This window comes from Zootermopsis nevadensis, unplaced genomic scaffold (genome assembly GCF_977971745.1).
Source record: "Zootermopsis nevadensis isolate Lab colony 2312 unplaced genomic scaffold, Znev_1.0 Znev_ptg000074l, whole genome shotgun sequence".
Lineage (NCBI taxonomy): Eukaryota > Metazoa > Arthropoda > Insecta > Blattodea > Termopsidae > Zootermopsis > Zootermopsis nevadensis.
The window spans coordinates 19732-47438 of NW_028259205.1; the positions used below are offsets into that span (position 1 = coordinate 19732).

Here is a 27707-nt window from a genome sequence, read left to right on the forward strand (position 1 = left end):
ATGTGTCATTTATCCACACACATTAACCTAACCTAACCTAACCTACTTTTAAAGTGATGTGTGCTGATAACTCACAAGTACCTTATTTTTGAACACAGTTGCTTAAAGGAGTAGAAAAGAAAATTATGGAGGAGGTAAGATTTAAAGTCTGAAAAAAAACTTTGTTGTTCTCCAATCGGTTTAGAAAAATGAATAACATACATTCACCATTTCAATTTATAGGCTGTATAAAATCAGAGAGGTTGTGTAAGTTGTGTATGTAATTCTGAGAAACATTCTGGTTTCAAAACCAGGAAAGCACCCTGATGAAGGATTTATCAGACTTCTAATTGTTTTATCCAAAACTATTACTGCACACAACTAAATGTGGGAAAATCCGACAAATACTTCCATTTCTTATCAGTCCATTGCCCCAAGGCTTATCATATGCCTGATCATGCATTACACATTACTCATTACCACACGAAAGCTTTATTCCCTGGAATTGTAGTAGGAATAGTTCCTTCTGCTGTGGAGGGGCAGATAGAGAAAACGTATTATGGCCGTGTTTAAGGTCAATAATCATGAATGAAACGCATTTCGGATACACCCACAATTTCTGGCTTTCGCAGCCGTTCATTTCCAACACTGATCCTGTTTTTGTGATGGCACAGTATAGAACTGGGTTGTATCGCCGACGTTTCGGATATCTGTAATCCTTCCATACGCAAACCCAAACATGTACTTCGCCTATAAGATTGAGATGTCCGAAGCCTCGGCGATACTCAGCCCGTCATCGCACCGTGTCGACACGTGATAAAAACTGGATCGACTTTATTTTTCTGTTACAATACAACTTATATATTTTCGTGGAATATCGAACGATTGTTTGTTTGGTTTGGGGTGGCAGACGCTGCGGGGTGAGTGAGGTTATCCCAAAATCGCCAGCGTGCACCCCGTGTCAGCCTCCCTGCCTGGCCGGTTGATTCCGGAGCTTCCGCCCTCCCACGCAAACAAAGGGCTCTTTCTGGAGCCAGTCATCTGGACGGCAAAAACGTTAGCACACTTATGAGGCAGGAAGTGCCGACTAACTGGCAATGGGAAATGTTAGTTAGTTGCTGGCCCCACGCGCAAGTGGGCTGCGTCGCCGGCGTTTCAAAAAATAACATGCGAAGTGCGGGATCACTGCCCTTCACACTTCCCCCTGAAGATCGGGTAAGCAGGTTCCTTCGAAATATCGGCAACAAAGACCAATTCTGCACTGTGCCAGCATCCCAAAACATGTATACACATTACAATACGGAATATTAGCCTTGTCAGTCAGCTGCTCTCTGCTGTGGACTGTACCGGGAAGGTGCCTTACACGACTAGATTCGCCAAGTGCCAATGCCGACGTATGCAATGGTTTAGTTTCTTAAAATATCTCAATTTCATTCACTGAATGCGTGCGAACAACTTTTTAGGACTCCCTGTATATGAAAATGTTTTCTTTTAGCTTCCGTTGTCTGATTGCGGGGACTCGCACGAAGCACGCGGAAATCAGCTGATCGCACGGCGAGGTAACGTTTCAGCACATTCTGTGTACATTGTCGAAGCATTTCACGATGACTTTTCAAAAGACGTTTATTACAAGAGATCCTGACAGAATCACGATGTGAACAATTCTCAGGGCTGGTGTTAGAAATGCCCACAGTTCGTGGTTGAAGCAACGAAACCAGAGAACATAATCAATCCATCGGCAAATTCGACGAAACTAAACAGAAGTTATTATCTATGTATCTTAAAGAACTAAGCAGTTCACGCTCGCCTACGAATATTCTTTTTGACGATGGCTTCGATGTATCACGCGGCCATTTCACTTAGCGAAATCCACGTAAGCTAACAGAAACATCAGTTCCGTGTTTTATTTCCCGAGTGGCCTTGGCCGACAACTGAACAGCCAAGGATGTACAACTTATTTGATGATGTAATTATGAAAGTTACGTCGTAACAGAAGAGATTATGTACGATCTACGTCACCTTTCGAGCCTTAGTCCAGACGCGTGAACGGAGTCACGTTTGAAATGCATCCGTGGACAAGGCGGCTATCGCGTTCTGACCACCTTCTGGCGACATCGGAGCAGCCCCCTTACCTGCTGTACGCCAAACTGCTCCAAAACGGAGCGTCCAGCGCATCGGAATGAACGCAATCCTTACCTACATTTTGTAATCATTCGGATGTATCTCAATTAACGGTGCAGAAACAGCCTTTACGGCAGTAACTTAAAGAACTAGTGGCTCACTTAGTTTGTAACTGACGGCGTGGGTTTAATTTTGAGATTGTAATTACACATACATTATGAAATCATCATATCGAATTTATAACTTGTGTTGGGCAAGGCCGTGGTCTAGGCAACACGGAGTTTTCCTCCGGGGGCTTCCCCGGTTTCTCCGTGGCACCCCAACAATTACTCCATTCACACACAGAAGAAGGCAATGGCAAACCACTTCTGGATCATCTGCCAAGAACGTATATGAACAGGTCCCAGTCCGAGAAGAGAAAAGGATGGAAGGATCCTGTATATATGGACCTGTCCTCAGACAGAACACTAAATAAATAAATAATAAGATATTAGCAGTGTCGTCTGGCATGTGCTATGGTTTGTCGTCGGTTCCAGATCATTCACATTTGTGATATAAAAGTTATCAGAAATTTCTACACACTGTTCTGTGGACAATGGAGGTGATCAAGGTACAAAGAACACAAGATAATAACAGAAAGAAAAAATAAAAGAGGTGGGGGGGGGAGAAAAGGTGAGCAGAGAGATTGGATTATGAGACGAAGCGACAATTAATTCCACACAGCACATCCCTGCAGCCTCTGCTTGGGCTGGTGACGTTTTAGAAACAGCTTCGCATAGAACTCGGTGTTGAGACAATCATCTGTGAAGGTTTGACGTAGTTAGCATCTCGAAACTCGCGTGTGACCTCATAAGGTAACATCGTGTAGGCGAGGTACGCGTTTCCTTCGACAGCGTCAACAAATGAGAATACAAAAACGCGGCCAAAGAGCGTAGGTTGCAGAAAGAAAAACACTGTCCCGCTAGCAAATAGTCCGCTGTTGTGCAGGCACGAATTGCCAACTCCTCTTGTCACTTCCGCCCGACTAACTTCTGACGGAAACTGCGTGCAGAAATTTGTTTCCCTCTTTAATTTCTGGGTCGACGTGAAGCTCCAGTATTTCATGGAAGTGAAATAGCGAAAAAGGAAATTGGTTAAGAATCAACTGGAGTCAATATTCGGTCACTGAAATATCACTTTTTATTCTTAACGGTGCACCTCTATGTTTAACGACGCTGTTTCACTGCATGGGTCGACTGGAATGAGACGATCATGAATGGTACGCCCTATTTGAAAGTATAATAACGACACCCCCCCCCCGAAGAGACACCTCGGCACTCTCAGAATAACCAACACCTCGGCCGGGATTCGAAACGGGTGCCTTCGACCTTCTACTGCGGAGTATTCGCCTTCGCAAAACAATCCTTCCGCGTTCTTATAAAACTGAGGAGGACGACAGATGCGTCAAAGATTTAATTCAGTTTTCTCCTTGCAGCGTATTGGCCTATTAAATATCTTTAAAAACTTTACACGCAATAGATTTTACCTTTCTTTATTAAAAGTGGTACTGGTAACGGGTTCGCTCGTGGCTCTGAGTGGCGGCGAATTTAAGAAACATTAAATCAGAATCGGGTCCACCCCCTCGCAAACGACTCACGTGACTCTCCGCTCACGACAACCGATGTTGGTAAGCCGCTGGAAAAGCTCAGTGGGTACAAACATGACGTGTTCACTCTGGAACACTAATTCGCATCTAAATCGTCTGCTCCTGTTCGCGAAACGTTTGGCAACGCGTGACCTGACGAGGAAGCAACGAACAAGACATTGATACTTCAGGTAACAGGGAAGGTCTGTGCGTCTTCTATGAGACGCTGCTCTGCAAGTCGCTATAAGAAATTAAAACTGCTTATCAACTGATTCCCTCGCCGATTTTCAACCATCACGGTCGCGGAGAAGGCACGACAGCCGTTCTTAAGCCCGGCCCACATTTCTACATCTTGCCTTAACGCAACGAACGTGTCGTAACAGCGAATGCGCGTATGTGGGCGATGTTGCTGTCGACATTAGCTGATGTTCGGTTTTTAAGCGAACGGCGAAGGACGTTGTAGGCGTTCGCCAAAATTGCGCGCCGCCTCGCCCACACACGATTCTCAGCGCTGAGTTGTTTCGTTACGGCAGAACGCGGAGTGTGGACGGGGCGCATCAGCTGCCTGGGCGGCATGGTCGGTATTCCGGCTACGACTTGCTTGTTTTAGCGACTGGCTTTCTGCGTGGTTTTTCCACAACACCCGAAAAAATGATGCCTGGATTTTACCTCCGGACAGGCCTCGACTATTCCAAGCACCACGAGTTAAATAAATACTGTTCAAATACTGAGAGACGGGAAGACAGTTTCACTTAACCTCCCGCCAATACTACGTATGCCGAAACAACGATGCCGACCTTCACGGTTGCTGGTAAACGAAATACTATTTGGTCTAGCGGAGTGGCCGCGGCATCGCAGATCTTCTGTTTTACCCGAGGCTTCGATTTGCCTACGTCTTATTGCTTCTAAGCAAACTCTAAAGTACACAAGCTGAGTGCAATTACGTGAAGGTCGAAAGAGAAAAAAACACTTTTCTTTAACAGATGGAACAAACGCAAACTCCCACAAGAATTCCAAGGGACAGACAACGTGAATACTTCGTTGTACGCGGTGGTTATGGTTCCTCTTACAAAATTACTCGGCTGAATAACATCTTTAAAGTTACGGGTGGAATTTCGAAAACATTTTATTGCAATGAAGATTTCTGTCTTCTGGGTTATTGCGCAATAACCCAGAAGACAGAAATCTTCATACTCACCGCTGTGAGAACCTCAAGTCTTACATTTTATTGCAATGTTCGTAGCACCAGATAAGAGCAGGATCCATCTGCAAGACAGCAGCAGAATTCCGACGTGCCGTGTCGCAATGCTCCATTTTACTCAAAACACAGCGGGATGAATCGCTCTCCCCACATCACGCACCTTCTACATTTCGTGCAATCAACGGCTGCAGGCGCAGGCATGACCTTGCCGCAAACGAAAAGGAAGGAGGCTCAGTAGCAAATACCAGTTTCTTTTCTTAAAAAAAATTACCTTCTTCATTCGTAAGTTTATTTTCCCATTAAATACTCTTTTCGTTTGTGAGCACTGCCCCCACTCCCACTCGCAACCTTTTACCCTCCGCGTTCTCACGTGACGATCTGCACAAGAAGGCTTCAGGGCCTGTAACAATGCAACATCGTATTTCTGACAAAAGAGAAACTGCAGCCGGTAGAAATTCTCCGCAGGTCGAGCGCTTAAAATGGCGAAGATCCGTCCGTGAACACGTGCAAGTCCGTATGATTGGTGCAATATTACCGAAGGCCGAGAGAAAGCCGCTGACCGACCATTTGCTCACGTGCATCTGACAGCTGTCGAGTTGCGTGTCGATGAGGCTATTGGGAAACCGCGATATTTCAGACTGATACTGCATCCAAGGCGTGCACAAGCACTGGAACTGCAGACAATTGTCCATAAACACTAACTGTTCAGGAAAGTGTGCGCACGGTGTTTCCATTACGTGGCAAAAAGTGTTTCTGTGTATGCCAAACATGTGAACCGGTTTGACCTGGTGGAAAATTAATTTCTGTACCGAATAATGACTTGTACTACTGTTCTGGACGACCCACGATCGCTTGCTTATGTCACCCGATTATTCTGCCTAATCCCTCCACACGTCACGGCAGGGAAAACCCTGGTGTTTACAACCTTGCGGAGAAAAATGGCTCGTGCTGCTGTACGTGCCAGTAACATACGTCCGCCGCGTTTTTGAACGATTTCGTCGTCAGACAGATCAACTGTAGTGCAAGCAAGGCGTGGCTGACATTTCAAGAGGCGTAATAAGCCGCCTTGACACACAGAACGGCATTCTGTTTCACCGCGAAGCGGCGGGCCGGGCTCAGCCCTCCCGCTTCTCTGCAGAGTCAGCTTTCGGCCAAAGTGCCGCCATCTTGACCGTAAACTATCACGGTGAGAATGAAGTTGGTACAGACTCTTTTTCCCCCCTTCTGTAACTGCTGGAGACTGTGGTGACAAGAGGCAGGTGGCCCACTTGAAATCAATGGGACGGCACATCACGACTGCTGTCAAAGAACAGGGCGTGCTGACTTTAACCGCATTGGGTCTACAAGTTGTTCATTTCGCTACAAACGATTAATGGGACATCACTAGAAATAAAAGATTGAGTGAAGCAACCATGAAGAAGAGAGCACGAGAGCAACAAAGATTCTGGCACATCAGATGGAAATTCTTGCCTCGGAACTTCCTGTCCACCGGACAACGCGCCAATTAACCAAGAGGTGGAACTATGAGGGCGAGAGTGAGAGAGAATGGCTGGGCGTGACGGAGGGGCATTGCAACTTCCGCTCCGAAGACGTGCGGGTCGTCGAGCTGTGCGTGGAAAATACGATCTTTTCCTTCAATTTTGGACAGCTATGAAACTGAAAGCTGGGTTCTAAAATCCAAGAAGGTGTTTAAAAATTATACGCTTATGCACCCAAAATGCTAATGTAACGTTATATTTTGGATAGATTTATTTAGGTATAGTCCTACTAATGTGGTAGCGTGGCTTGGAATGGAGCAAGGCAAGTTCACAAGGATGCTGTCGTCAGCTTAAACATACTCAGCTGATATGATATTTCGTCTATGAGGCTACAGCTTGCTCCCTAAGACTATAGACATTTATTTCCAACACTAAGTACTACATAAATTTCACATTAGTATTAAAACATTACCATCCTAATTCAGGCTAACATTAATTGTTTTTACCTTAAACCACAAAAGATGTTCAAAGTGACTTCCTTGTGCTTGCAGGCAACTTCACATCTCGTTAACATGTTTCGAAATACTCGACGAAGCTCTTCTTGGGAAATTGTCGAATATTTTCTTTAAGTGTTTCTGCAGTGTGCGGATAAATTGTGAACGTTATGTAAATTTAATAGTTAGACCCTTTTTCCGAGAAAATACCGATGAAGAAATTACTTGCGGTTTCTTCATGCAAGACAATGCTACAGCTCACACAGCTGATCGGTCGATGTCAGCATTAAGAGAAGTGCTTGGTGAACAAGTTATCGATCTGTGGCCTCCGCGTTCCCCAGACTTAAAAACTCGTGATTTTTACCTGTGGGGCATGCTGAAGAACAAAGTTTATGTAAACAATTCGCACACTGCAGAAGCACTTAAAGGAAATATTCGGCAATTTCCCAAGAAGAGCTTCGTCGAGTATTTCGAAACATGTTAACGAGATGTGAAGCTTGCCTGCAAGCACAAGTAAGTCACTTTGAACCTTTTGTGATTTAAAGTAAGAATAATTAATGTAATAGCATGTATTAGTGACGAGAAATATTCGTAGTTCGCTGTTACTAGCGGCACTGAAACTGATTCGCCGGTCACCCACCGGAAGAACGGGCACAACACCCGCCCACCCATATCAACGGAGCACCAGCCGACCACGCAATGCAAGCACGACCGCAGCCACATAAAATGTAGACCAGGTAGTAGGTGTTTTTTGCTTTGAGGAAGTAATATTCTCTGATTTACTGACATTTTCTCTTGTTCAAAACTGGCAAACGTGTGAAATTACATCTGCGAACTTTTGTTTTACTGCTTGTTACATATAATTTATTTTTAATTACAGTACCTGAAAAACAGTGTTTTGTGTGAACTAAGTTCTGAGGTTGAACACAGACATTGATTATCTTACTGAAAAGTTGCCACAGATTTGTCTGAACTCCCTACTAACATCACTTAATAATGATAATGTTTTATAAACAGTTTCAGGAAAGATCATATTTCTGTTGGATGAGTGGTAAATGGGCTACATGATCACGATGTTCATCTTCTGGTCATGAAAAACATAAAAATCAATTTCCAACGGTCACAATTATTGGATACAAAATAAGACTTATAAATAATAACACTATTAAAGAATTTACAACAGTCTAAGTAATGAAAATTGGGAATCAGTATCAAGCAAACATGATGCAGATTGAAATATAACACATTCCTGAACATCTTAAGAACTTATGAAACAAGTTTTCCCACCAAAACAGAACAAAGGGTGTTTGATAATAATGAATGAATAACAAAATGCAGCAGAACATCTTGTAAACATAAACAAAGTCTAAATCTAGCAGCAACATAACAAGGAAAATCCACTTCAGGAAATATTTCAAAATTTTAACTGGCGTCATTAAAGACGCCAAATGTATGCATTACAACAGACAGGCACCGGAGTCTGATGATCAAGTAAAATCGGCCTGGAAAATTGTTAAAAGGGAACAAAGTAAATATTCAACAGAACACCCCATCAATAAATAAAAATGACAATGTAATAAAGAGTCATAAACTCATAGCAAACTCTTCTTAACAATCATAGAAAAAATAAACTTTAAAATTAATCTAATTTGCTTCCATTCCATTGTGTCATATGGATTAATATTCTGGGAAAATTCACCAGACAGAAAAAAGTATTTCATGTCCAAAAGAAAGTCATTACAATAATGACAGATGTTAAAAGGAGAGTCTCTTGTAGAGAATTATTTAAGAAGTTTAATATTCTCCCACTTGCCAGAAAATTCTTATTTTCATTATCATTTGTTGTGGACAACACGGAAATTTTTCAAACGAACTCAGATGTGCATAATGAAAATACAAGACATAACCTTCATGTGCCAAAAACTAACCTCAGCAAATATGAAAAAGGAGTTTACTACACTGGAATTAAATTATTCAATAATCTTCCTCCTAGCATAAAAAGTTTACATTGTGACATAAAAGTATTTAGGCTAAGTATCACTTACAGTATCTACACAGTAGAAGAATTTACTTTAAACAACAATTGTCAGTTATTACATACATACATGATGATTTATTGATACAATTATTTTATAGTATAATACTGTATTATATCAGACATGTTTGTAAACAGCTGTTAAAAATTTGTATTTAATCTGCTGTATTGTATTTGTATTATGACATATTCTACATCCTTGGCTTAGGCCTATGAAGAATAAATGGAATGTAAATAAATACTATTCTATTCTAATACTCTGGGTGTCCTACAACTTTATGCTGGCAAATGGTGTTCTCTGAACAGGTAATCTTCATGATGTACTTAAATTTTGCAGAACCAATCTCCTAGAGATGGATCAGAATTCATTGATTATTTGCAACAGTACCTGGACCACAACACCCAATATCCATCATCCATGTAATCCAGATTAAAATTAACAAAAAGCTGATGAACCAACCTGACAGCCACTCGAACACTTGAGTCTTCATCTCCTGCTGTTGTAGACATGGTATTCCTTGTTGATGCAGCAGAAAATTCACTAGTTCAAATTGAGCCCTGCATAAAGTTTAAACATTTGTAACAACCTATCACACTCACTTAATAAAGCAGATTACACAATCACTGAAACACGAACTTGTCGTACAACCATCACAGCCACTGAAAATCTGCAGAGTTCACACAATTTAACTTTTATTGCAATCTGTAATTCTTAAAATGTAGTATGGTTTACACATAAAAAGTAATTTAACTAATCACAACCAGCAGAGCTCTTCTCATGAACCTAAAAGATGCTTAGTTACTGGAGAAATTCTACTTTCTGTAATGTAAAAAGTTCATTAGTTTTCATAAAAGCCCACAAATGCACCCTATCCTGAGTCACAGGAATTCAATTAATACCCTGCATCCTATTTCTTTAATTTCCATTTTAATACTCTCCCATCTATGCCTAGGACTTCCAAGTCATCCCTTCAGATTTAGCAAAACCCTGTTATGTATTATACATACCTCAACTACCTCCTCCTCCTCCAACAATTTCTTTTCACTTAGCTCCAAACATTCTCATCAGTATCCCATTCTCACTCATAATCCATGTTTTAACCTAAGTGACAGACAAAGTTAAAAACTGTCGTAAAAAACGCCTAAAATAAATGTCCATAAAATGTTCAAGTTTTCTAGCAGTAGGAATGCAAAAGAATCTGAACCGAATGGTGGAAAGTCTTACCCAAATTTATTCTGCTCTTAATTTCTTCATGAATTAAATTCTGATTTGTTACTGTCGCTCCATTTCTTCGCGAAGTATTGATTTATTACTGAACTTGGCCACATTTTCTAAGGACTTGTATTTTCTTTTGCTATTTATTCTGATGACGAAACATAATCGCTATCTTTGCGTTTATATCAAGAACAGTATCCTCAGCGCAAACTGTCCATTTAAATTACAACCCCTTCTTGCCTTGGGCCTACTTAATGGCGTATACAAAGGCAAGAAAATAGCTACTCAGAATAAGAAAATATGAAGATTTATATAACCAACTGCTTTTTCGACTATTCCAATCTACAAAATACGATCCGAAATTCACAAATACCCAATCCCTAAATTCTACAGGCACAAGCACAACTAAACACACTGAGCTGACATTAAAGACTGTTAGTCTCTAAAACCACACAACCGTCACTGGTGGACTACGAATAATCGCACAGAATAATCCCCACAGCCATACTAACTCCATCTGTGAACCTGTTCAAAGTGCACCCGGGTTTTGCCTAAATTTACAAACCTCACAGCAATGTTCTGCATTGACCAATATGCAAGCAGTTAATAGAATCATCATAAAATGAAATGCAAACACACTTAACATATTTCGCACAGACTGCCCAACATACAAAACGATAACACAACCTCAAATCCTACTACCTAAAAAGTTGCCAACGAATGTAGCTACGATATAATGTAATTCTGCTGCCATCTATCCACATTCATTGTAAAACTACTGTCTGTAACAACATTCTGACGGTCAGTCAGGAGCACTACTTACCATCCAAGTTCCTTTACCTATCCTCCTTCTCCTGCCCCTTTCTTAAGACATAACGTTAGCTACAAATCAATTTAAGAAACCTGAAAATGGTGGTCTTTTAGGATACAGCGATCCGGTAGAAATTGACAGATGTTTCAGAGTTGTGCTTCTGAAATGTCAGTCAATTTCTACCGGACTAAACAGTGCAATATCTCAGAATACAATTACCTTCTTGTCAGCACTGAAAGCTCAGATTTACGAACTACACAAATGATAATGCAAAGAAACATCTCCACTTTTGAAAGTGTATGAATGTAAAGTGATTGTACTTTTGAATGGAACTGCTGAGAAACTTTCTACTCATGTGAAAGTCTGACGTGACATTGGTTTTAATCACTTTACATTTCGTCTAAACAAATCAATCCAGCATTCCCTTGCTGAAATGCATATTGAACCGTTACGATTGGGTAAACTTCAATGAAAAATGTCCTGTGTTGAACCTCATGGAATGAAAATCAAAGCACAAAATAGGTTGCTTGTCCAGATATCAAATAAACTGAATAGAAGTTACCATGAAAGCCACAAAAATTTAGATTCTACACTTGAAATGACATTATAAACAAACACAGCATATACGTAAACTTCCTCATTTATTTTCTGTTGTTTATGAATCATCTGCATTTACCCCAAAACCACAGACTAATATAATAATTCTACAAGATTTGTGCACATGTACAAGATTTGTAAACTGAAAATCACATTTTTGAAAATATTGATTTTAATGATATCATTCATAATTATTTCAGGTCAAAATGTGAAAGAAAGAAAAAACAGCTATTTAATGCCTTTATAGGGGTATTGATACTACCGGTTCCATTTAAAATGTGGTGGTATGACACATTACCTTTGTAATTTCCAACGATGTGGCCCCATGAGATTTGACCTAACCTCAGTTTTATAAACTGTATATTTTGCATTTTGTTTCCACACTGCTGTCCTTAATATTTATAAATCCATAATTTTAATGAAATAAACTGGTGTTGCTAATCAAGATGACAATCACAATATACATGATTATAGAATTTGTACAGTCTGAGACAACATATGCGACCTGTGCTCTGTTAAAAGCAATGGTATTATCATAATATGTACATAAATAATGATCACTTTATTAATAAATTATCTATACTTGTATTTCAAAATATATCCATCATAGTACATTGTAACAGTATTTTAAATGAGATTCATTTTCTGATATTGCATTTGCATATTATATTAAAATGGCAAGTACACAAAACACTTTTCCAAGTATGCCGGTGGCCCAAAGAGTTCTTGTAATGTCCCTGGTCCACCTACTAAATATACACTTCATGATAAAACTGTAGTGCACTGAAGTCAGGCACTCAAAACAGTTTCTGTTTTTGTAACATATTTCATTTTTAAATCAAGCATCATTTCAACTTCACATTGAAATTAGTGTGAATTTTATCATGGAAACCCTTTATTTATTAAATATCTTTATATTTCTTTCAAACTAACATGACTCACTGACTTTTCCAAATTAACCAACACACAAAGACTGCCAGACTCCTCCTGCATCACTTTGAAGAACTGGTGTTTATCCATGACATTACTTGGTAAGCAAAATTCCCTTCTCATGCTGTGTTGTGTTCACATTGCATTAGTCCATCCTCTCATTCCAACTTTAATTAATTTCTTCTTTTTCCCCTTTTCACTCCTATGTGAGGCATAAGGCCTCTATTTTTAAAAGGTTTCAGTAATCAGTTAGACCAGTGGTTCCCAACCTTTTTGTGCCTAAGGGCACATTTGAGAGTTTATGAGATCGTGGCGGGCACCAACCAATTAACAAAGCCAAATTTTCCTTTCTCTGGACAAATAAGATATGGACACCAAATAATACACAAAACAACACGTTTAATGATACAAGAAACCATGCAAACAAAAATACGTACTTTTATAAGTACAATTATTATTATTATTACTCAAGTGGGAAGTTAGTGTGATGTTTGGCGCTGCATTTGATTGGCCAGTTTTTCAAATTTGGGAGTGTAGGATGATGTTGCTACTCACAAACAATCATCAAGATTGGCGTCAGTAAGTCGAGATCTGTGCTTTGATTTTATGATGTTCATGGTTGAACGGCCTTCATTATTCAGTATAACCTCTTTCCGTAGCAATGCGGGCACCCAAAAAACCCTTGGTGGGAGCCATGGTGCCCGGGGGCACCGCGTTGGGGACCACTGAGTTAGACATTTGCTAGGACTCCTTGGACAAGCGATCGGCCTGTCACAAGGCCTTTACCTGCACACAGGACATCACAACACAGAAAGACACTGACAAACATCCGTGCCTTGAGTGTGATTTGAACCCACAAATCCCAGTGTCCAAGAGCACGAGGCCCACGCCTCAGACGGTGCGATCACTGTGACCAACTTAATTTCACTGGACACTAATTAATTGCCTCATCGTACATGCTAATGTCTCTGATTCTGTGGTTTGGTAATTCAGTTTTTCCCATATGAAGTGTGGCAGCTTTGTCAGTACAACATACACCGATTCTATGAATGGTCATTACTGACTTCATATTGGCATTTTGCATTCTGAATGTTGTTAACTTAAGAATTCCCACCACCTTTAGCACAACGTCAGACCCAACTACGATGGTTTATGGGGTGTCCCATTAACTCGTTCCACCAATAAGCTGGACAGGTACTCAACAACTGCATACTGCTTGGCTTCTTGGGCAACTTGCATCGGCGTGACTCCATCTTGATTTCTTAGCATCAGGTCTGCTCCAGCAGATATCAGCCGTTTCACTATCGGAACATGGCCAAACAGGGCCGCTGCATGCAGAGCACTTTCCCCATTCTGATACAAAGTAAGTGACATTTTAGTGCGTTTGTCTTCTTACAACAAATATCTCTGGTGATCGTAAGGGTTCGGTTACAGGCGGTTTATCACAGAATTAAAACTTGTTTGCAACAGGACCACATGAAGTCAGGTTTATGGACCTCATGCAGTCTGTGTGCAATTCAGTACTCGACAGAAGGGCAGGTGACAATTAAACTGTTCCCCCTCTAACTCAAGAAGTTTACATAGTCTAGAAATAAGCAAAGAATTGAGGTCATTAAATGAATAGCCAAAGGGGTAGTATGTTGTCTCAAGGGTACATATCCTGCTGGCAGATATGTACCATTAAAAACTTAGGAAATGCCATTCATTCCTACAAAGTCCAATGCGTGCATGTCCAAGTTGGGACCGGCCAGCTAAGGGAGACAACCCCGACAGAAAAACATCACTCCCTCAGGATTGTTGAGGGTTGGACGCGAGGCTGACAACCTCAATCCGTAAAACAAAGATTTGTTTCGAAACTTCAAGCTAAGCCTCGGGTGAAAGATTGAAGAGGCCAAGGTTCAACTTTGAACTGTAGTTCCAAGAAGAAGAAGAAGAAGAAGAAGAAGAAATGAATAACTAATGAATAATTTAATGACATTATTTCAATGCACAAGCTACATAATGCCAAATGAGATGAAAAAACGATTATCATGTATGATAACTGGTAAAGATTTGGAAAAAGATTATTATGTCCTATGCGAAGGTGTATACCCAATCTTCACCTGTAGAGACTGAGGAAAATTATGAAAACAATAGGACAGCCGACAGTCCAACTGAAATTGAAATCATATGCCTCCTGAATACAAATCTACAGCACCGATGTTATATCTTATTAATATACATGTTTTGTGTGCACGTAACCTCAGCAACGTTTATTTTGCTACTTACAGGCAGAAGTCCAAGAGATGGCTGGTACTTCAGTAATTCTTCTACAACACTGGAGTGTCCTTTGTGTGAGGCTTTGAACAGTGCTGTGGCACCATCCTGCAAAGCACATGCAGATATCCACATGTCAGAGCAAAGCTCTGTTTCAAATGTAGGTATAAACATTTAAAATATTTCAAATAAGAGACATGAGGAGGCAAATACAGAATGGTCCTGAAATATATGGCCAAACTTTGGGAGCCTGTTCCATTAATTCTAAGGATGAATGAAGGTCATATAGACATTGGTCCAGAAATGCTTCCTATCCGAGTTATAGCCCTTCAAATCTGTGCATCAGAGAAAGTGTTCAACTTTTCCTTGCAGCAGAAGATAGGGACGTAAATGGAAGGGGAATACAATGAGAGGAAATAAAATCCAAATCCAAAATTATCCCAGTTGTCCCATCTGGAGCAAAAGCACATGGAACACAAAGCAATGGCAGTGTTGCTTTACTGTGGGTTTCTATGTGTCGGAAACTGGACCAAGAGAAACTTACCCTCAAATGGCAGACGGCAGTATGGGGGAGAAAAATTGGTCTAACCTATCTTTGTGAGCATGTATGGCAGGAACAAAGATATCTCCAGTTGCTTGTGAGGGAAGAGAAACGTTTACACAATGCATTCAGATTTTAAGGTAAACACATTAATAATATCAAAATATGTTTCAAAATAAGAATCCAATGATAGCTGAAAATATAAATACAGTGATATTCCTTCACAATGAAAGAAATCTTGCAGAATAATTGCTCGAGCAATGGTTTCCAGTGGTGACATAAATTCTCCTGAACTATGTCTAATTTATTTCATTGCTCTAAGTGGGTTCTTAAGAAAGATATGTTTTATTAAATAACATGCACTGCATAGTGCAACTGGGATTTATGTTAGGCCAAAAAGGGATAAAGGGATTTTAAAACCTGGTACTGTACAGATTAATAGAAGATTCTTCAATGGAAAAACACACAAACACACATTCCTAATACTGTTGCAATAAAGAAGCACTTTCATTATTCCAGTACAGTTTGTTTCACGAAAAGCCCAGATTAAGAATAAACACAACTTTTGAAAAGTCATTTCAAGATCCTTCAATTCGTATGAAAATTAACTTCTGAACAGCATCACCAAATTAAACTAAATCAGTAGATTGAAATTTGCATATTTTCTTTGGAGTGACTTCATTATCATAACACACAAATGTGAGAATAACGCCAAAGATATAAAAGACTAAAGAAACAACTTTCTTTAACACATCATATTTCTAATTCTGTGGAAATAAAACAAATTACTATTTTTAAGTGTACGGACTGGCCACCATCTTCCCCTTAATGGTCCCGGACAAAAACAGAGATACAGGCTGTTGAAGATGGTGATGGATCATTTACGGATTTAAATTCTGCTAAACGCTTCTCTGCATTCCACCTCATATCAAAATGTCAATGTATGCTCTGTTCATTTAATTATATTAAAATATAAGGTAACAAAGTCATGTTATTGAAATCCAAAAGTGAAACTTAAAAACGATGTTCTTAAAGAGCAAGGACGCTAGAGGTTCTTACATATTCTCATCCTGCCCTTAAATAGACCGATTCATGGTCAGCGGTTAACGAGACACGACAACACGTTGTTGTTAGTTCAATAGTTTGTCACCGTCAGATCATCGCACTGGCATCTGGCGGGCCATTCAACATCTGCACCAAAAACTTAAATTTAATTACAAAAAACTTACATAGCGATAAGCATCAACACTAGCGCCAACCTTGAGCAGTTGCCTCACCACATGATCATGTCCCATCTGCGCTGCAATCCACAGTGGAGTGGCACCATCCGTGCGCCTTGAGTCTGGAACTGCTCCGTGGGCCAGCAGCAACAAAAGTATTTTGAAATGGCCATTCTGCGATGCAATGAACAATGGGGTGGCACGATCCTGTTTGCACACACACAGCATTCTTATCATCACAGCGGCATCGTCTTGTAGCACCTTCCCTAACAGCTACTTTCATTTTGAATTCCAACCTAACATGTGGGTTTTATAAAATTACAAATCTCAAAATCGAAACCTCAATCAAAGCCTCGGACAGACAGACCTAACAGAGGACCGAATGGAAGAGGAGAATTGAGGAGGCCATGGACCGAAGATACGGTCATCATTCTAGAGTACACTAAAATTGTTTTTATGGATTAGAACCCAACATGGTGATCACAAAGCCATTTTACATGATGCAATGTGTGCCACGTCTACTGTACACCATCTAGGTATACCAGTGACATGCTTAAAAAACAGCCTGACTTTTAAAAGTCAATGTCTGCTAAGAAATTAGATGAGCGTAGTAAAAAAGTTAGCTTATGACCATGCAGTCTATGGCCCTTCCTACAATTACATTTACGCAGACTATGACTAGGTTTTAACTGCGCCTCTATTAGTCAAGTTATATTTTGATAGGCAGTATCAAATTATTTTTTGACTGTCAAATGTGGAATTAATTTTTACTTTTGGAAGATCAACACACATTTGTGGCTGTTTGACAGGGGCAAATAACCCCACATACTGATGTGTTTACACACTCAACCAAATTTATTTCATTTTAGCCCTTTCAAGTCTTATGTATAGGACAGTTTTCTGTTGAGGAGTATTCTGCAGCAGAAACAAAGAACTCTAGGATCTTACAAACTACTTTTTACCTCAAATAAGTACAGTGTATGTGAAGGAACAAAACATTGCACTGATACCCAAATTCTGACTTCTTCTTTATTACACCGTCTCCTTTACAGGAGGTTGGCGACATATTATGAACAGGATCCTTCCATCCTTTTCTCGGACTGGGACCTGTTCATATATGTTTTTTTAGGCAGGTGATACAGATAATTATCTGCACAAACAGCGCAAGGGCTGGAAACATGTACCTTCATGTGACTGTTGACTTTCGCTCCTCGAGCGACAAGCTCCTTGACCACGTCCATGTGACCACACTGGCAGGCCACAAACAGCGGAGTTCCGCCGTCCTGCGCACAGATAAACCTCTTGAAGTGATATGAAAACCGAGTGCTGACGGAAGTACTTGGGCACACATAAAATTAAGTGGGGACTGAATATATTAGCATAAAATCATAGAATTATGTCATAGGGTTAGTTTAATGTAAGTGGTTGAGGGAAAGACTGGAATAAATTTAAAAAAGTGCATACATAATTCTGTAGGAATCTCCAAGAAACTAGCCACTTGTAAGGCAGAAAAGGGACTTTGATTCTGAATTGATTTAATGACACTGTCTCAGCTGCAAACGTTATATAGTACTGAAAAGAGCTTGGAAGGTGACATGGCTGTTGTAAAAAGTAAAAAAGAAAATGTATCCCTGTGCCTAAGCACAATGCGAGAGGATCACAGAGTCTACAAAGGTAAATACAGTGTTCTATACTGCATGGAGATGTGTAGCAAGTTTCAGAATTTCAAATTAAGGTTATTTTTTACGTCTGCACTCACCATACTTGATGAATCCACAGGCGCACCTCTGTCCAGCAGGATTTGAACAATGTCAAGGAAGCCACCCTGAGCAGCAAAGAACAGTGCAGTGGTACCTGTCTGAGCACAACAAAACGCCTTCAGGCAGCTGCATCGAACCCCAATGTCTAAAGCAGTAGTCTCACAATTTGCATGTATTCACTAACTCCAAAGGGCAATTGATAATTCTTTGAAAAGTTCTATTTCGGAACATAAAGGTTCCTCGTGCACTTTATTATCTTTATTATTCATGTATTGGCGACAGAAATCTTGCAGTGGCATAATCACGAGGTTTCGGGGATGCATCGTATTGCGTATTGAACGTCAGATTGACAATTTGTCTACACAACGATTCATGATTATAGTTTCAATGTTTACTTAGAATCCACTGCATGCTTCTACCTTCACTGGTCATCTTCAGGTGGTTCTCTTTAAGTGTTCAAAATTATTAGATTTTACTGCTAATTTATTCTGTTGTTAACTTCGCCAGGTGATGGAGTATGTCTTAAACAGCTTGCCTCTTTTAGAAGAGCGGACTATGCGGGCGTAGTTACCGGTGGAAAACTTGGCTTAACTGAAGAGGTTGGTTGATGTTGAGGGGAAGAGCTAGGTGGTTGGGGGGGTTACGTAGGATGGTAACATACAGGCCTAAAAATGAGCTACATTTACTTATATGGGACAGCAGACCAGAAAAATCACAAAACTCTTAATAAAACAAAGGAATCAATATTAGTTTTAGAACATCCAACATTATATAGCTACAACTTTAACACTGGTAACCACACCTACAGATTCCACTTTACTAAAAGACATAAGCTTCCTAAGACCCAGTCCAATACATGACGAAGTCAACAACAGAAAATGTGTAGTCAAACCGATTAATTTCCAACACGTAAAGAGAACCGAGTGAAGATGACAAACTAAGGTCGAAACATCTGGTGGATTCTTAAAAAGCATTGAAACTATAATCAAGAATAGTTGTGCAGATAGACTGTCAACCTAAATGCACAATTACATTTTCTTTCATCCTCTTATAATTAAATGTATAACCTCCCTGAGATAAATCTTGCACATGATAACTCTCTGAAACAGTTCCAGCTCTTTCAGATCAATGGACTCTTTACTTAATGCATGGTCACTGCACATTGTCACCATACATACAGTGCGATATTTAAATTTTCACTGAATATTGAATTGCATCGACTTAAAAAACTTTCCAACAGAACTTAAATTATTTTAGAAATTCATGTGTGTCCACAAGTGACTTGATGCTCAGGCCAAAACAAGTCTTAGCTCTGCTTCTGTTGTAGAGGTCCTCTAAATCCTTGCAGCAGAATGGACACCTTTGGGGTCAGCAGAAAAGAATGGTCACATTCCACCCGACAATTCACAAGTCAGGTCCTTTATGGTACTTACTACTCTCCTGGCCTTGGGGTCAGCCCCCTGATCCAGCAGTTCCACCACACAGTCCACATGGCCACTGGCAGCTGCGAGGATGAGGGGCGTCATGCCATCCTGAGTAAAAACACACACCAAGCGTAGCTACAACCTCCATTCCTCCTAAACTTACTCATTAGGTGGCGCTCAGCCACAATTAATTCTCTTTCCTTTGCCTTCATTTGTTCATTTCCACCGAATGCACCAAGCACAGTTCACGTGCCCTTACTATAATAGACATTTCTACGTCGTAATAGAGAATTAGACCGTTCTTCTGTTGTGCGATCTGCGACCTTGACACAGACCAGAATTTAACTGGTGTTGTGTGGACTACGACCTTCGCGATCAGTGACGCACATGAACGAGTTTAATTCAGACAACATCAGAGGGCTTGAGCCAACACAGGCTCATCAGCTACTGGAAAATAGCAAGGCATTTTCTGATCCTACTCGCACGTACGACGCGACGCGCCTGGCACAGCGATACGTACCTTGTCCCTGCTGTCGACGTGCACCTTGCCGCTGTCCAGAACGCGCCCCAAGAGCTGTACGTCACCCTGGATAGCCGCCAGGTGAAGCTGCACGTCGGACGGCGTCTCCTTCTGCAAAAGAATCGCATGAAGATGAAAGTCGCTCGACTGGTCAATATGTTACACGTATTTTCGGTCTACTTGCATTTCCCGTTCAATCCCTGGTGCTAAATGTCACTGAAATTCCCGATCAGTTAACGAAACACAGCAAGGCACTTGGAACAAGCGAAACACAGGACATTTTAATACGCGATTTTGTACTGATTCAGTCTGCAACGAAGACAACCCAAGTCCCGTTTTTTGAAGAAAAAAAATATAAGAAAAGTAAGGCAAGGCCTTCAGAGTGAAATTTGTGCACAGACGCCGTAAAACGTAAAACAAGATGACGTCAGTGAAACAAAGAGGAATGGCTTTTCTGGACGGACAGTTCGCAATGAGGCAAAGAAATGTTTTCGACCAGATTGCGAGTTCTTCAATGAAAACAAAATCATAATCAAAGGGGATACACACATGTATAGGCTGTTTGCTGGGACATGAGCTATGGCCTTGAGATGTGCAGTGCATTTCCACCCCGAACAGTGGATGGGGTGAACTCAGAGCTCAGTTACAAGGCAGAAGCGACCGAGTTCACTTCGTGTGGTAAATTCCATTTCAAAAACATTGACCCATTTTTAATAGGCATTTCATATTCATCGCTGTTTCTACTCAGCACGAACAGAATGCAAAGCGTGGGCAGAGGTGTAAAGAAAATAGGGGGACGTAAAGTAATACACAGCCATAGTAGAGAAATGGTGATAAGTGTTTACAGTTTTATGAAGAAAGAAGCGGACAGCGGCAATGTGATTAACGTTAATCAAATACAAAATCGTGTTTCTGAAGCTACTGGTGTGTCCATAAGTACTCTGAAACGCATTCTGAAAGAGTACGAACATAATAAACGAGTGGGAAAAGAATTCAGCACACCTCACAAGAAACGGCCAAGAAGGAAAATTAAAACAGATGTAGATGATTTTGACAATTGCGTAATTCGAAGAACGATTAACGAATTTCACACTACACAAGGCGAGCGTCCTACTTTAAAATCGTTGTTGGCAGTAATTAAGAAAAAGATAAACTTCAGTGGCGGGAAGTGGGCTCTTTGGAAAATAATTAAAAATTTAGGCTTCAGGTGGAGGAAATCGGAAAGTAATAGGAAAGTTCTCATCGAAAAGGATGATATTCGTGCAGCAAGACTGTCTTATTTGAGAAATATAAGTCATTACAGAAATGAGGGGCGACCTATTATCTACATGGACGAAACGTACATTCACTCCTCACACACGAAAGGACATGCCTGGGGTGATGGTACAAATGCAGGTCTACTTGCACCCGTCTCCAAAGGACAGCGAGTCATCATCGTACACGCTGGCAATGAAAATGGCTTCATTCCAAATGCTTTGTTAATGTTTAAATCGGGGACAAAATCTGGAGATTATCATCATGATATGAATTTTGACAACTATGAAAGATGGCTCAAAACGAAGTTAATTCCAAACCTTCCACCAAATTCGGTATTGGTAGTGGACAATGCAGCTTACCATAACGTACAACTTAATCCGGCTCCAACTTCTTCATCTCGAAAAAGTGCTATGATCGACTGGCTTTCAGATCGTAGCATTCCTTTCAGTGACGGAATGTGTAAGCCCGAATTGTATTCTCTAATTAAACTGCGTAAGCCACGATTCAAAACATTCAAAATTGACGCTCTACTGTCTGAACATGGCCACTCTGCCCTTCGCTTGCCGCCATATCATCCAGATCTGAATCCGATTGAACTGATATGGGGATTGGTCAAAGAATATGTCGCCAGAAAGAATGTCAGTTTCCGTCTAGATGATGCTATGAAACTAGCTGAGGAAAAGTTTAGTAGCATCACAAAGGAAGAATGGACCTCGAGGTGCAACAAATCCCGTCAGTGCGAACAGAATTACTTGCGGTTGGAACCTGTTCTTGACGACATTTCGGAACAAATTACAGTTAATTTACAAGATGGCAGTGATACCAACAGTTGTAGCAGTAGTGAGGGAGAGGAGAGGGAGGAAGAAGATGATGGGGAATTATGTGGAATAGAAGCTTTGTAAAATATCTTCAGCCGCTGTAAGTAATTCAGTCTGCATTGATGTTTTTGTGTTCAGTAGTACAGAGAAAGGTGTTCTCCTCCGTTCCCCACTATCACTAGGAGACAGCGTCAGTACCCTCCCTTACGTGCATATCCACAGCTCATGTCTGAGCGAACGACTAATAACTTAAAATACAAATGAAAAGGGAAGAATACAAGAGCCGAGAGGGTTTACAATGATCCGAGCTGTGCAATAAACAATCATACTGTCGTCTACATAGGGATTTTAATTCTGTTATTATAATCATCGCTTTTCCAATTTCCATTAAGGAGTGTTGACAACTTAATATATTTCACTAAAATAATTAACACTTTAAAATAAGCACGGTACGCTTCCGTGATAAGAGAAATAATCTAAAATACTTCATCCAAGTATAAAAAGTAATCAAGTATATCAAACTGCTTACATGAATATGAAATATATCTTAGTGCGAAACAATTTATATTTCACAGAATTTATTACAAACTTTTCTCGACTTACTGCGAGCAGGCAACAATTTTTTTAATAGTGGCCAGGCTCATCACTGCGTAATATCAGTCGGACTACATTTTTCAGTCCCAAACTTTAGGGACAAACATAACCTTAGATACCCACAAATGCTCAGGTAGAATAGAAGAAATTTAATGAACAAATCAAAATTATTGTTCTCTGGCCAGAATACATTCTGTAATTAATTAGTCTTTATGGAAATATTATCTAAAAATTATACCGCTTCGACTGATTTAATTGAATGAGTTATGAAAATAATTATCGATAGTAAAAAGAAAATTTGGAGAAAAACCATGAAAGTCCATGTTTAAATAAGCAACTTTTATTTTTGTATTATTATCATTCTTATGCCCCACTACACACCATGTAGGCACTTGGCGTTAACCTCGACACTAGATAGGGGCAGGCAGCCCTCGGAGGAGGAAAAACCCTTTGTCCATGTTGGGGATCAAGTCTATACTGACTCAGCTACCCCCAGATCCCCTTTCTATCAATGAAGATTATTAATTATAAACAAGTCTGTAGCGTATCGTCCCAGCGAATTATGTTGATTCTGTGTGTGAAATTGATGGGTAGGAATAAACAAATGTGTCTGTAGTCTTAAGTAAATGCCTGGAATTATAGGGTAGCATGCAGAACTTAAATCCAGTTATATTTTTTTTTCCCCTTAAAATCCATCTGCTACGTGTGGAGCTGAATCCTACCTTCAATGTGTCTATTCCTCATATTCACGGCGATTCAAATTCAGTAGATTTAAGAATACGCGTGTAAAATTGCCTGTGTAATTACAAACCTTCGTTGTCTTCATCTGACAGCTCATGTTTTAGGTAGTATAAAAGTAAGTCATGGATCCCATACTCATTCCGCTCGGACATTGCAAGCGATTTCTTAATAAACTCACTCGTCATATCTATTTCGTGACCAAAGAGTTCCCAGCACCTGCGATAAGTATAAATTTATAAAATGAACAAACACGATTAAATCCACGTTTACGGATCACTAATTTGTGTCTGTAAGCGTATACTGTATTCAGATCAACCAAAATTCAAATTGATTTAATTATTATAATGCAATTTAGATTTTAGTTAATAAATAAACTACAATACTGTAACAAGAGTTTAACTCTTAATGACAAGAAATGCAGTAGAATCTTATGATCTGTCACACCTGATATACTTAAATATAAAACAGCTTTAAATCACTGGGAGAAAAAGTTCAAAATTCAGTCCTGCAAGCAAAGTCTGAAAATTACATGTTAATGACAATAAACAAAGAATAATGACTTAACCTCAATTTTGATTCGACAAAGAGAGCAAAGTCCTGATGGTAGCATTTCATTTCATCTGGCAAGTTCTCTATAACAAAGTCCAATTGCACCTGCTATGCCATTCTCTTGAGAAATACTAATTTTAATTTAAATTTCTGGAACATGAAAATTTGAAATTGTTCCCATACGTGGGCACCTCTAGTGACAGGATACATATTCAAATGTCTGCACAAATACTACATATCTGTTCCTTCATTTCAGTAAATTCTGATGACAACTGTGAAATTGTAGACACATTTCTTTGAATACCCCCCAAAAGAATATAACAGGGTAAGCCTGAGAGACTTCACCAACCCTTCTGGAGTAACAAAGGAACTGACGCCAATGGCACATGGCAGAAGGGGTAGAGATCTGACTTGTTGAAACCTTTCAAATTTCATTCTGTATCATCTTCAAACAACTACCAGAAATAAACACATCATATTTTCTTGTGGAGTAACGTTCTGTAACTTCGATATAATTGTCGATGGTGAAACAAATGCAATATATCGTAACAAATGTATACTTTCACTGGTCTTATTAAAAGAGAAATGGTTTTCAGATCACGTCATACAATATTTATAAGGAACATATTCAAAATGTAAACAAACTGATATTAAAGTGATAATTAGATATGTGCACAGGTCCAATTTGTTTTAACTCAAACCCAAATACTTAAGTAAGATGACAAACTTAAAATTTGTCAGTCAAAATAAGAATCAAGCTTGTTTCGTATAACAGGTTGTAACCGTCCCACTCCCGTCTGCTGTTGGAGTTGCCCGGCTCGGTTGCAGTCTTGTCGATCCTTGTCGTATGTGATGTAATTCGGGATTTCTGCTCATGTAGGCATGGAACTTTTCTCAGGGAATATTACATGGAGGTGTATAAGCTGAAGGTTTCGGTAATGGCTTCGAGACTGAAGTGCGTAGTTTTTTGCAAGCACAATTTATTTCTTTTACGATTCACATCCACTGGCCGAATCGAGCTACAAAACAATTTAGGATGTTGCTTCCTCTGAATTCCAGAAAAGAGTGTCCTCACAAGAAAACTTTCCTGTCCTTTAGTCATAGGACTTCCCCCTTAACTTTCACAAAAAATGATGTATTTGGGCAGTAATGATGCCCTAGCTCACGTGGACCATTAAAAAAAACCTTTAGCCGGCGGGTGCCCCCTGCAAGAATTTTGGGGGTCACACGGTGCGATAATTCTTTCCTTTACAGTCGTAACAAGTGAAACTCGTAAATCTTTATTACTTGTTTCCAATTTATTTTTATTTGTGCCTCACCGGGACTCGAACCCAGAACGCGCGGTCACAAGGTGTAACACGCACGTTACTTTGTGATTATAAAACATATAAGCAAGTGTGACAATTATGATGCTGAAGAGCTCTGTTGACATATAAGATATACAATTTGTGGAAGTAAGGAGAACCTAAGATACTCAGGATAATAATGCAGTTGTTAATACGCAAACAATTTTTTGTTGTTGCGAAGTGTTTGGAAAGAAAATCACCCATCTACAATATTTATTTTTTCATAATTACAAAACCAAAACTAATGTAACGTGCATTTGTTTTGAACTCACCTTCAATCAAGTGCATTTTTTCCCTCTTCTGTGGCCCTTTCCTCAGCAAGGATCACTTCCTCTGAAAACACAGACCACAATCTTGCATTTTGGAAAACAAAATTGAATTTTCAAAGCGGAAATTAAGATGAGATTGACCGACATGACAGTAAATTTCTCTTCTATGCCACCATAAATGAGAAACATTTTGATTTACTTTCTCATTTATAGTAAATCTTTCAACTGATTTTTCCTAGCCCTGGTATTAGATCTGAAGATAACAAATTTGCCTCCTGTATGTACGTTAAATGAATTATTTGAAATAAGAGCAGTAAGAGGTGCAGAGGTAAAATAGTTTTACTGGTTATTAATATCTGTTACATGACGTGTATCTATGAAATTGTTTTCTTATTGTCATTCAGATTGTTCCATCAGTGGAAGTCAATTTAGAAATCCTTCAGGCATTTCTGTTGCTCAAAGAAACGAACAGAGCGGAACAACAGGGGAATCCCTAAATTGGGTAGGAGAAATAACAGACCTGCATATTTTATTGTTTTATTTTGATGTCAGAATGATAAATGAGAGGCAAAATGACACAAGATTATGTTATAGACAGTACAGGAGCATTTTCACAGTCAGTGTAAATGAAAAATATGTAAGATGTGGTTTTATCCTGCTCTTTGATTCCATTCCATTAAAAGCGTGACAAATTTTAAATATTTGGGAGCAACAATAATAAATCGGAATGATACTCATGAGGAAATCAGGAGGCGACCATATTCTGGAAATGCTCGACAATTTTCAGTTCGAAATATTTCGACTTCCCGTCTGATTTCTGAGAGACTAAAGATCAATATGTACAAAACAATAATTTTGCCCGTTGTCTCTCTCTCTGAGGGAGGAACATAGATTGCAGGTGTCTAAGAAATTGTAATTATAAAACTAATATAGTGCAAGCCATTTTTGAAAGAAGTCCTATTCCTTTACTTGTGGGACCATATCCATCAAACATTTGCTCCATGGCAGTTCACATTTTACGGTAATGTTTCATGCAGTAATCGAAACCCAAAAACTATTGCCCCCCCCCCCCCAACAAAGCATTCAATCATGTGAACACTGTGACAAAAGAGTGAGAAATGCTTCTTATGCACAACTATACGAACAGCTTTCCTTAGTTTTATCTTTGGTGATTCTGTTTAAATACCTCGTTCATCTACCGGCATCTCTGCATCATTATGTTGTTTCTACATTGATCATAGATGGCAGGATGAGCACTTCGCAATTGATATACGATCTGTGGTTGGTAATCCGTCTTCTATCGTCGATCATTGACCGGTGTTTGCTTGCTGGAAAAACATTGATTCAAATATACGGCTTTTCGCTGATGATTGTATAGTATACAGGAAAATAATGGATAGTAGTGACATTGATAAGTTACAGACAGATATGAATAGATTATGGGAATGGGCGGTAGAAAATGAAATGAAGATAAATCCAGGTAAAAGTAAAGCAGTCAGCTTCAATAGAGCTAGGGTGAAGGATAAGCTGAGTTACTTTTTTGGGGATCAATTAATTCCAGAGGCAAATAGCTTTAAGTACTTAGGAATACTTATTCGCAGTGATCTGAGCTGGGCAGATCATGTGAATTATACACTAATTAAAGCATGGAAGGCTCTCCATTTCGTAATGCGTATACTAAAAAAGGGAAATAACAATACGAAACGTTTAGCTTATACGTCGCTAGTGAGACCGATACTTGAATATGGAGCTGTGTGTTGGGACCCTTACAGGGAAGGACAGGTAAGAGCACTAAATCGGGTGCAGAAGAGAGCGGCTAAATTTGCTAATTTCACGAACGAATCTGGTTGGGAAACATTGGCACAGCGTAGATTGATAGCCCGAATGTGCGCCCTTTTCAAAGCATACACGGGGGGCCGGGCTTGG

General features: G+C 39.8%; 3 protein-coding genes across 9 annotated transcripts in view; 1 reads left to right on the forward strand and 2 right to left on the reverse strand.

Moving 5' to 3' along the window:
* LOC147871037 (kinesin-like protein KIF21A) overlaps positions 1–10864 on the reverse strand; it is a 30091-nt gene extending 19227 nt beyond the window's left edge. The window contains exons 1-3 of one of the 3 annotated variants that reach the window (XM_087341432.1): positions 10158–10864; positions 9941–10034; positions 9393–9490 (exon numbers count right to left, since the gene is read on the reverse strand). In XM_087341432.1, the coding sequence (XP_087197558.1) occupies positions 9393–9442 (50 nt within the window). In that variant the 5' untranslated portion in view covers positions 9443–9490; positions 9941–10034; positions 10158–10864. Of the gene's footprint in view, positions 1–9392; positions 9601–9940; positions 10035–10157 lie in introns of all 3 variants that reach the window. The other 2 variants (XM_087341433.1, XM_087341434.1) reach the window with 2 other exon arrangements.
* Positions 10865–11583: 719 nt separating this feature from the next.
* On the reverse strand, positions 11584–27109 carry LOC147871038 (uncharacterized). 5 transcript variants are annotated; one of them, XM_087341437.1, is made up of 10 exons: positions 26968–27042; positions 25785–25845; positions 23688–23833; positions 20208–20318; positions 19697–19795; positions 18263–18361; positions 17688–17786; positions 16513–16710; positions 14755–14850; positions 11584–13839 (listed from the first exon to the last, which is right to left on the reverse strand). In XM_087341437.1, exons 3-10 carry the CDS (start codon positions 23712–23714, stop codon positions 13627–13629), a joined length of 942 nt encoding a protein of 313 aa, XP_087197563.1. In that variant the 5' UTR covers positions 23715–23833; positions 25785–25845; positions 26968–27042; the 3' UTR covers positions 11584–13626. The 5 variants fall into 5 exon arrangements, with proteins under 5 accessions (XP_087197563.1, XP_087197567.1, XP_087197566.1 ...); XM_087341441.1 differs by lacking the exon at positions 23688–23833 and having other exon boundaries at positions 26968–27109; XM_087341440.1 differs by lacking the exons at positions 23688–23833; positions 25785–25845; positions 26968–27042 and adding an exon at positions 20757–20828 and having other exon boundaries at positions 16561–16710.
* Positions 20780–25788, forward strand: LOC147871039 (uncharacterized). Its single transcript, XM_087341435.1, has 2 exons — positions 20780–22382; positions 24423–25788. The coding sequence occupies exon 1, from the start codon at positions 20780–20782 to the stop codon at positions 22364–22366; it is 1587 nt and encodes a 528-aa protein (XP_087197561.1). The 3' UTR covers positions 22367–22382; positions 24423–25788.
* Positions 27110–27707: the final 598 nt, after the last annotated feature.